The sequence below is a fragment of the Lucilia cuprina genome, chromosome X, assembly GCF_022045245.1.
Source record: "Lucilia cuprina isolate Lc7/37 chromosome X, ASM2204524v1, whole genome shotgun sequence".
Taxonomy (NCBI): Eukaryota; Metazoa; Arthropoda; class Insecta; order Diptera; family Calliphoridae; genus Lucilia; species Lucilia cuprina.
Genome location: NC_060949.1, coordinates 11,197,373 through 11,208,554, shown reverse-complemented (window position 1 = coordinate 11,208,554; position 11,182 = coordinate 11,197,373). Strand labels below are relative to the sequence as shown.

At 32.4% G+C, this 11,182-nt stretch overlaps 1 protein-coding gene across 1 annotated transcript; it reads right to left on the bottom strand.

The window, feature by feature from the left end:
* Nucleotides 1–479: 479 nt before the first annotated feature.
* LOC124421481 lies at nt 480–4,610 on the bottom strand. Its single transcript, XM_046945014.1, has one exon. The coding sequence runs from the start codon at nt 4,608–4,610 to the stop codon at nt 480–482; it is 4,131 nt and encodes a 1,376-aa protein (XP_046800970.1).
* Between the last annotated feature and the right edge of the window lie 6,572 nt (nt 4,611–11,182).

Below are 11,182 nucleotides of genomic sequence, written 5' to 3'. Positions count from 1 at the left end.
GTGGGGCACGAGGAGGGATGAAACAAAATTCGAAGCCATTTTGAGTACAATGCGTCTTGATTTCTGATACGATTTTATTAGAGAGCAATTTATCTTTTAACTCTTTGAGTTTATTGTGGGCACCTGTAAAATTTGTCGCGTTATCGCAAAAAATGCGTTGCGGTAGGCCACGTCGACTAACAAAGCGATTTAAACAAAGTATAAAATTGTTTGTGGACAAATCGGAAACGAGCTCCAAGTGAGTTGCCTTTGAGCTAAAGCACACAAAAACTGCGACGTAAGTTTTATAAGGTACCTTTCCACGAATACGATACGAAGTTAAGAATGGGCCACAAAAATCGACTCCACTGACCAAAAATGGTCGTTGAGCTCTTAGGCGATCAACTGGTAAGTTGCCCATTATTTGTCCAATCAACTTTGGTTTGTAGTGGAAGCAATGGACACAATTGCGAACCACTTTTCGAACTACTTCTCTGGCGTTAATTATCCATATTTTTTTGACGAAGTATTCCAAGCAATACTTTGGGACCAGCATGTAAGTGAAGACGATGTAAATGCTCAATGTATAGCTTTACAAAGCGATGATTTTTCGGCAATAAAGCGGGAAAGCGAGCATCATATGGGATTGGAGCTTTCGATAATCTTCCACCCACTCGAATCAAATTAATAGTTTTGTTGTCAGTTTCCATTTGATGTACAAATGGAGCCAGTTTTTGCAAGGACGGTTGTACCAAATTATTGTTTAAAATGGCGTTTAACTCCACGACGAAGTTTTTACTTTGTATATGTGCTACTAATTTCCAAAATGTGTTCTCCAACTCCTGGGGTGGGAGATGAATGATGTTATTGGCTTTCAACAAAGGGTCTACCTTGCACCTATTACAAATTCGAAAAATGTATGTAAGTATCCGAAGAATTTTATAGTATGACGAATGCTTATCTATAATTTCATCTATGACGGACTCGGTGATGTCATTTGTAGTGCATTTAAGAGCCGTTTTTCTTCTTTCCAAAATTTCATCGGATTCATCAGTTATGTTTGCGGGCCAGTTACTAACATCTTCGAAAATAAATTTGGGACCATTAAACCAAATTGTACTAGGCAAGTCTGTAGCGCTACAACCACGAGACACAATATCGGCTGGATTACTTTTTGATGGCACATGCCGCCATATAACGTCTTGAGCTTGTTCTTGTAACTCTGAGACACGATTTGCTACAAAACAATTAAGGGTTGATGAATGTATCTTGAGCCATTGCAAAACAATTTTAGAATCCGTCCAAAAGAATATAGAAGATACAAATTTTCCGATTTTTGGTTTTATTTTTGACCAAGTTCTACTAAGTAATACGCACGCGCATAGTTCGAGACGAGGTAAAGACTGTGCTTTTATTGGAGCCACCTTCGATTTGGCGATTAACAAGGTAGTTTTATAAGAACCATTTTCTAAGACGCGATAGTAAATACAGCATCCAAATGCGCGTTGCGAAGCGTCGGCGAAGCCATGTATTTCGCCGAGTATGTTTTCCGAAGTAAAAACATATCGAGGTATTGTGATTTCATGAATGTGTTCCAAATCTGCTTTAATTTGGAGCCACATCAATGTCAAACTATTGTTGAGGGGATCATCCCAACCAATGTTCTGGACCCACATCTCTTGGAGCAGCATTTTACAACGAACTACAATAGGGCTCAAGAGACCAAGCAAATCGAAAATTTTTGCTACTATCGATAAAATTGAACGTTTTGTGGGATTACTTACATCGGGCAAGTTAAAGCGAAACAAAAATATATCCTGAGTAGGATTCCAGGACATTCCAAGTGTTTTTGTAATATTTTCTTCAGTGGTTTTAATGGCAACTTCTTCGTCGTTGTTGGTTACGAAGTCTGGACAATTGCTATTCCACTTTGCGAGCTGAAGACCATGAATACTGAGAATTTTAATAATTTCAGATTTCTTGAGTTCTAAGATTTCGAGACTATCAGAGCCAGTGAGAACATCATCTACGTATAAATCCTCACGAAGTACCTTTGAACCAATGGGAAAAGTTGAACTGTGCTGATCGGCGATAAAAAACAAACTTCGAATAGCCAAAAACGGTGCTGCTGAGAGCCCATACGTAACGGTGTTTAGTTGAAACACGCATAGTTTGTCTTTTGAATTGGATCTCCAAAGAACCAATTGAAATTTACGATCACGTTCATCGACTAAAAATTGGCGGTACATTTTAGATATGTCTGCAGTGAGAGCAAATCTATTCAAACGAAACGAAAAGAGTGTGGTAACTAAATCTTGTTGTATAGTTGGGCCAACCATGAGTATATCATTCAAGGAATGATTCGAAGTTGTGCGAGCTGACCCATCGAAAACGACACGAAGCTTTGTTGTTGTACTCTCAGGCTTGAGAACACAATGATGAGGTATTATGTAATGTGGATGCGAAAGAGGACGATTATAGAGCGACATATGACCAAGTGCCAAATATTCGTTCACAAAATCGACATACATAGATTTTAAAGTGGGATCACGTTCCAATTTACGTTCGAGCGACAAAAATCTTCGTTTACTAATTTCGAAAGACTCACCTAAACAATTAGGATTTTGTTTAAATGGTAACCGAACTTGAATTCTTCGGTCCGAGTTAATTTGGACATTTTCGGTGAAATGTTTCTCACACGCTTGTTCCTCATTGGTAAATGTTTGAGGACCACTTACATATTCCTCAACTTCCCAAAATTTTCTCAATGTGTTATCAAGAATTGAAGTTGAAGAATCTAGGGCCAAATTACATGTAAGGGTCGAGGGATTTTTTTGATCGTTGAATTTTCCACCGACAATCCATCCAAAAACTGTATTAACAAGGCAAGGCATGCCATGTCCTAACGAAATGCGTCCTTCGAGCAACAAATCGAAAAATATTTCCGTACTAATTAACAAATCAATGCGTTGGGGCTTATAGAAAAGCGGGTCTGCGAGTTGTATGGTTTCTGGAATTGTGAACCTTGTTGTATCTATTTTTTCACCAGGCTGTTGGGCTGATATAGATTTCGTTACAGCAAATGTTGATGACCACTGAAATGAGCCAATTCGGGATTTTATGGTAGCAGCGACAGAATATCTTATTTTTGTTTGAATTTCACTTATTCCAGAAACATCTTGACAATTTGGTAGAAAACGTAGTTTAAGTTTCTTGGCAGTTTCTTCTGTAATGAAGTTAATTTCAGAACAGGAATCCAGAAGAACTCTTACAGGTTGATAACAACCGAAACTATCTTTGATAAGAACCACCGCAGTTGGTATTATGGCTCTTTTGAACGAACGAGCTACTAACGATGTTGCATTATTTGTAGATGTTTCAGGAGGAGCTGGATTAACTGGTGCTGATTCCGGTTGAACGAAAATATGTAACGAAGTATGATGAGCGGACTGACAAACCCTACAACGACTACTAGAAGGACATTTCGAAACTAAATGACCCTTTCGAAGGCAGTTTATGCAATGCCCATTACGTTTTACGAAATTAAAACGTTCCGAAACTACGAGCGACAAAAATGATGAACAGATGGCGAGATGATGACCAGAGCTGTTACAATACGAACAAGTTGTGTTTGTATTCGAACTAAGAAAAGTATTTGCATTACGAGAAAAGTTTGATTTTGGCTTTGTGCCAGTAGAACTACTTTTTTGTTCACTTTTCTTTCCATGACTTTCCAAAAATTGACATCGATGACTCAAGATGTCATAACAGGTGTCCCATGAGGGCAATGATCTAAAATCTAGTTTTTCATCGTAATTCTGTTTAGAACTATCATCCAGCTTCGATAAAACAATATGAATTATAATAGCATTCATAATGTCTAATTCCGATCCAAGCGATAATAGTGAACCACGAATTGCAGAAACGGTATCTATGATATAACGTAATGAAACACTGTCGCCTTTGGACATTTCAGGAATGTTGAAAAGTGTTGTAATGTGTTCCAAGAAAATTAGTACTTTGTTGTCGTACCGCTCCCTCAACCTATCAAGGGCCTTCGGGTAATTCTCATCAGTCACTTGGAAAGGTTCCACAACTGATAGGGCTGGACCAGAAAGACAATTTAACAGATAATTGAATTTATCTACTGGCGTAATTGACGAATTATCATGAACCATATTATTGAAAGTAGTGATAAATCGTTTATAATCTGCGTACTTTCCATCGAAGCGAGGCAATTTTAACGAGGGCAAACGAGTTTGATTGGAAAGTCCGATCGAAGTGTTGAAGAAACTTTGTTCCATTGAAGTCGAACTACGAGTTTTGTTTAAGATGGACAACAATTTTGCCTTGGCTGCAATATATATTTCTTCTAAGTCACTCCTAGTGACATCGGAAGGACTTATTTTTTCAATTTGCCCTTGAATATGGGAAATCTGTTTGAAGTAGGACTCTAAAATTTCGAGCCGACATTGCAAAATTGTTGTATCAGCAGTATCTCCATCCTTATCGATTTTCTTTTCTAAACAAGTAATGTTTCTTTTCATTGTGGCCCTTTGTTGTTTCAAAGAGGCCAATTCTGGACTTCCAGAATCATTTAATTCTGGCATATCTTTGTCCTTGTTGGCCATTTTTTATATAAACTTTTCGAAAATTTATAACAAAATGTTTTATAGGAAATCTTCAAAAAATACCTATTACAAATCTTGTATCTTTTATTTGTACCAAGTATTTCTTGAGCCACAAAAAATATTGAAACACAAAAATTAACTTGTTTTCTTCTACAAAATTTTGTTTAGGAAATAAATTTAATTTATTTGAGCCACAAATTATTGTAATTACAAAATAAAGGAATTTGATTTGTTCTACTAAAAAATGTGAAATCAAATAAATTTAATTATTTATTTGGACTACAAATTGGTTTTGAAATTACAGAAAAACAATTTTTTCTGTTCTACTAAGGAGAACAACAGCTCTTAAGTTGGCTCTAAGAATTTCTCGAAAGTATTTGCAACAGTACCACAAATTGGTTCTGCTGGAGCGAAAAGGCAATATTCGTGCAACTGGTATACACAAATTCTACAAAGATGTGGCTCTACGGGCCAGGAAATCCTCAAAACCAAATTAAATAATTGAGTTTTATTTAAAACTTAAGTGCCGTGTCCTGTCACGGTCGCCAAAAATGTCGCAATATAATAAAATACCTATTACAAAAATAAATATTTTAATAATGCGCGAGAGATTTGCCGTACATATGATGTTGCTCATGTGCAGGTTCGATTACTACTGTATTTAAAATTAAAAAATAATGTTTATGGACCACAAAGAATTTACAAATTATAAATATCAAGTGGTCCGTTATCCAAAAACAAAAATATTCAACTATTGTTGGTACACACATTATGCTTACTTATATTTAAATAAATAACAAATGCATGTACGTACACGACAGAAAGAAGAATGACAAAAATTTGCACTAACAATAATACACTCATTAACAGACGCAGTATTAATAACAACAACATTAAGGGTATTGGAAAGTACGAACGAAAAAACAAACAAGTAATTAAACAGTCGGTGACAAAAAATATGATCTCCTCCAACAAAATCTAACAATTGTTATTTTAAGGCAAAATCATAGCAAATTACAATTCTATCAGAAAAAATTGCAATATTTCAAAAAGAAGTTGTATTCAACAGTTTAATACAAAGGTGTTTTATAACCAAAATGATAAATCTAAAATCATTTAGTTATTCGAAACATTAAAATAGTTCTTCCCTAATCAAAAATTTCGATTAGAAAAGAAAAAGAAATTAAATTTATTATCAAAATAAAAGTTATGTACTTTCAATAGGGTTTTCTTATTGATGATGAGTTATTTACAGTTCGTTGACCAAATAAGCGTATTATTAAAAAAAAACGGACTATGGGATAAAAATAAAAACAAAAAGACTGTACCATCATCGCAAATCACTTCAATAGTTTTGTGATACTTCTTTGATTGGACTATTTCTCATTGGACACCAAATTACAATTAGCTAAATTAATGTATTCCATCATAAGAACTAGCTGTGAATATTTCAGCAATTGATAGCAATGAAATTTAATCTTTACATTTACTAAACAAGAGATCAACTGCCTTAGCTTTCGGATCACAACTACAAAAGAGTCATAAATAACTTTATGGTTAGTATACTCGAACTTGTAGCCCTCAAGTAACTAAAATATCCTATAAAGCCTTTATAACTATTTATAGAAAGCTACATGAAAGTAACTAATAAACAAAAAAAAAACTATAGCCCCAAATTAGTCACTGGAGTGTATAGGTATACGCTGAACTCATAGGTATCTCCTAGATGTTGAAAGGAGTATATGCCTCATTACCCAAAAACCCAAACCTATGTTTCAGTGGCAAAATGTTTAATCTGAAACCCCTAAGTTTAATTTGTCAACGAATTTATTCTAACCCATCATCATAAGAAAACACCACAAATATCTTAATCCATGTTACAAATTCGTTATTTATTCACCCCATAAATATTTCAAAATGTGAGAGATTTTAATACTAATTTTACACTAACATTTAAATTTTGTTTTTCAATCATAAAAATCTAACAACATTAAAAGCAATATGTATTTCGAAAATTTAATGCATATTTAATTATAACAAAAGAATATCTAAATCAAATATTAATGAACAAATGAAAACAAGGAATACACTAATAAATGAGCGCTTTCATATACGGATCAACAGAATTTAAAATCAAAACAAAATCAAATTTACCTTATCACCACGAATATTGAGAGTTAAGTGTAATATTTAATTTTTTTGTATTTATCATTTACCAAAGGAGGAAAAAATTTAAAGAAAAAAGTAAATACGAATATGCAAGACAAAAAATTTATATCTTTACTTCTTAATTGATCAAAACAAAACGAAAATAAAAGCAATTATCATATTAATGAAAAAAAAAGAATGTAAATGAAAAAAAAAAAAAGAATCAAAGATAAAGTAAATTGATACAAAAACAAAATACTCTATACAAATCAAATGGGTATAATCATTTTAGAGTTGAATTTAAGCATTTTTTTAAATAAACATACATACATTTATATATACATACATTTATTTACTAATTTTGTTGTGATTTGTTTCAAGTTTTAATAGTTTTTAATAAATTTTAAGAATTTTTCCAAATTTTAATAATTTGTTATTTTTTTTTCTTTTGATGTTAAGAGTTGTGTTAAAATAAAGCAAGAACAAAATTTAAAGATGCATAAGAAAGGAGGTATTTCTAAAAATATATATTATTTTAACCTTTGACCTCTAATGTTTCTTATAATTATGACATAATTTTATATAAAATTATCAATAATATTTCTAACATCGAGTTGATGTTTGAGTGGACTAAAAATGTATAAAAAGCACACATTTCCTATGCAATTTTTAAATGTAGCTAAATAAAAACGTCCATAACTTCTGATCCCATTAAGATCCCAATTTGAAATTTTTACACCGTAATAATAGTTCTATTGCCTATTTTTTGTATAAAAATTAAGAAAAACAAAATACCATTTTTCAGGATATTCAAGGATAAAGGACATTTTTCGGTATATGATCCTTGAGCCAGGACCTAAAAAAATATTTTATGAAATTTCAATAATGAGTAATCGGAGTCCTGTCGAACGAGACCTCATTTGTTATAATCGGATAACGGGTTCCAAAGTAATTAAGTCGTCAACATTGCTAATTTTCCACAAAAATACGCGAGATGCCCAACTTTTGGAGCCCATAATATATAAACCATATAAGTTATGGATCCAATTTATGTGTCATATAAACCGTATTTAACTGTAGAATAAATGATCTAAATGTTAACTAAATCGAAGGTGTCAAAAATTTAATGTGGTCGAAGTGTCTGTGGAATGACTTTAGTATTTTGTTTCCAGAAATGGTAGATGATTTGTTACTTTAGGACTTTGTTTCGTTTGGTTTTGTTGAGATATACTTTTAGTTTAATTTACTTCGATTTTAAGTTAATTTAATTTATTTTTTTTAATTTAATTTAATTCACTACATTTTTTTTTCTTTACTTTAGGTTTAATTTTATCCGTATTTTATAAAGCACTCATTTGTATTTTACAATTTTTAATCACAAGTTTACTAGTATTGTAGAAAAGTTTACCTCAATGTTTACCAGCAATGAACACGAAAGTGTTGTTGTTTTACTCTTGCCTGTATACTGTTAAGAACAACAACAACGTATTGCTAGTATTAAGCGCATATACGTGTATAGAACACACTGTTTACAGCTAAGCGCATTTACAAAAACAAAAGAGTACCAAGCGCATAGGGCTTGGGCACCCTTGGTTTGGATGCTGTTGGCGTCATTGCTTTGTTATTTTTGTTTTTCTGTGTTTTTCGTTATGTATGTTTAGATGTCTGTTGGTTTAGATGCCTTGTGTATTTTGTATTTTATTTCGTTTAGAGTTGTTGTTGTTCTTTTTGTTTAGCTTTTGATGTAATAATAATGTAGTCGGGAAAAAATTTAAAATTTATAAAAGATATTTAAAATACACTATTGTGAAGGGTATATAAAATTCGGCACAGCCGAATATAGCACTCTTACTTGTTTTTAACTAAATTAATGCTTTACTCTTACGTTATTTGATTTTCTCTTTTTATACCCTTCACCTTCGTGAGAAGGGTATATATAAGTTTGTCATTCCGTTTGTAATTTCTATAATATAATTTTCCGAACCTATAAAGCATATATATTCTGGATCCTTATAGATAGCGGAGTCGATTAACCCATGTCCGTCTGTCTGTTTGTCTGTCCGTTTGTCTCTCTGTCTGTTGAAATCAGTTTTTAGAGGTCCCCAGATATCGGCGAGATCCGAATCTTCAATAATTTAGTTAGACATGCTTTCGAGAAGATCGCTATTTAAAAGCAGCTAAATCGGTCTATAAATAACGGAGATATGAGAAAAAATCGGAGACAACCTCTGAAAATTTCATCAAAAAAGCCACATTTTTTTCATACTTTGTTAAAAAAGCAACAACAACACTGTGAATTGGATAAAGATGTATAAAGATATGCGTGTGTAGATTGGTTTTATTCAGCTGTGTATTTTTTTATGTTTGGATGCTGTTGGCGTCATTGAGTTGTATATTTTGTTTTTGTAAATTCTGTTCGTATATTTAGAAGTCGGTTGGTTTTATTGCGTTGTTTATTTTGTTGATGTTTTTCTGTGTTTTTCGTTATGTGTGTTTAGATGTCTGTTGTTTTAGATGCCTTGTGAATTTTGTTTTTTATTTCGTTTAGCGTTGTTGTTAATTTTGTTTTTCATTTGGTGTAATAATAATGTAGACTATGGTGTAGGGTACATAAGATTCGGCACAGCCGAATATAGTACTCTTACTTATTTTTATATATCTTTGTATTTAATTTAAAGAGGAAAAACTTTCTTCCGGAGCCTACTGATCACAGCAGAAAGTTACTTTTGCGCACAATTGAAATTATTTATTTGGATGCAAACCACAATCAGTTCTGGTTTTGCTTTATTTTATTTCAACAGTTCATATGTTTCTACCGTTTAGCTCACATTAAATAACCAAAAAACTAAATTTCTACAAAAACTCTCTTTTATACCACTAAATTCCTATGGGATCCATTTATTAAATACTAGCTAAATTCCGGTGTGCTTCGCTACCCCAATCGAAATTAAATACATACATAATAATCAAAAAAGGTATTTATTCAGTTACTCATTTCTCTTGATGACAATATATTTCATTTTAATTTCAAAATAATACATTAATGATCTATTAATTTCTTACCCGCTAAAATTTAATATATACTTTTATTCTTAAAAAATAATTCTTATTATAATGCCTTGGGATATACAATATTTTTTGTTTTGTAAATAAAAAGCCCACTTAACAATTTTGAAAATTCTAACCATAATAGTTTAGAGATGCCAAGCAAATTATTGCAAGTTCGCCAATATATATTTATCTATGAAAAATTTGATTTTTCAAACAGTTTTCAAGATATAAGAAATTTTATATATAATTCATATATGTGGATTTTTATATTTAATTAATATGGCAGGTGTCGCTGCCCTCATAGGTAGATCACCAATTTATTACCCAAAATGTTTACATGGATGTTAGAGTTATTCGTGTAAAATTTTAAGATTCTAACTGTAACAGTTGCCAAGATAAACAAATTTATGTATTTAATTTATATGGGAGGTGCCACGCCCACGTTAGTCCGCCCACTTATTATCCTAAATAATCATATTAACACTGAAGTGGCTCCAAAAAAATCGGTTCAGCCGTTTAGTAGACTATAACTTTCAAACATACAAACAAACACACATTCATTTTTGCCCTGAAACCTAATATTTATTAATTTTTTCAAAGGATTCTTATAATTTTTCCATATTTCTCTCTATCTTGATCCTATCTTCTACCAGGCTATCAGTTTTTTAGCAACTAAAAAGATTTCCTTCAAAATTATTTTATTACTATTTTAAATTTAAACCGATAGCTTACAACTTGGTAGGTTAGTGGTTGGTGATCTAGTCTGGTAGACCGGAGGTGGTGGGTTCGATTCCCACCCGTGACACTGGTTAAGGAGCGCACAACAGGCTTATCTTACGCATATTTTTGGAGTTGCCAACTATTAATAAATCCTCGTACTATACAACACTAAAATCTTTACTGTCACACAAACAAATATTTCATTGACACTTAGACACACATGGTAAGTAAACAAAACACACATTTCATAATAATATATCTTCTATTTTTATACCCTTCACCTTCGTGAGAAGGGTATATATAAGTTTGTCATTCCGTTTGTAATTTCTATAATATAATTTTCCGACCCTATAAAGTATATATATTCTGGATCCTTATAGATAGCGGAGTCGATTAAGCCATGTCCGTCTGTCTGTCCGTCTGTTGAAGTCAGTTTTTAGAGGACCCCAGATATCGGCGAGATCCGAATCTTCAATAATTCTATTAGACATGCTTTCGAGAAGATCGCTATTTAAAATCAGCAAAATCGGTCGGTAAATAACGGAGATATGAGCAAAAATCCGAGACAACCTCTGAAAATTTCATCAAAAAATTGTTATAAAAGCAACAATAACAATGTATATAGAAAAAGATGTACACGTGTGTGTAGATGT

Coding starts and splice junctions, on each gene's coding strand:
- LOC124421481 (XM_046945014.1), bottom strand. CDS start 4,610: ATGGCCAACAAGGACAAAGATATGCCAGAATTAAATGATTCTGGAAGT.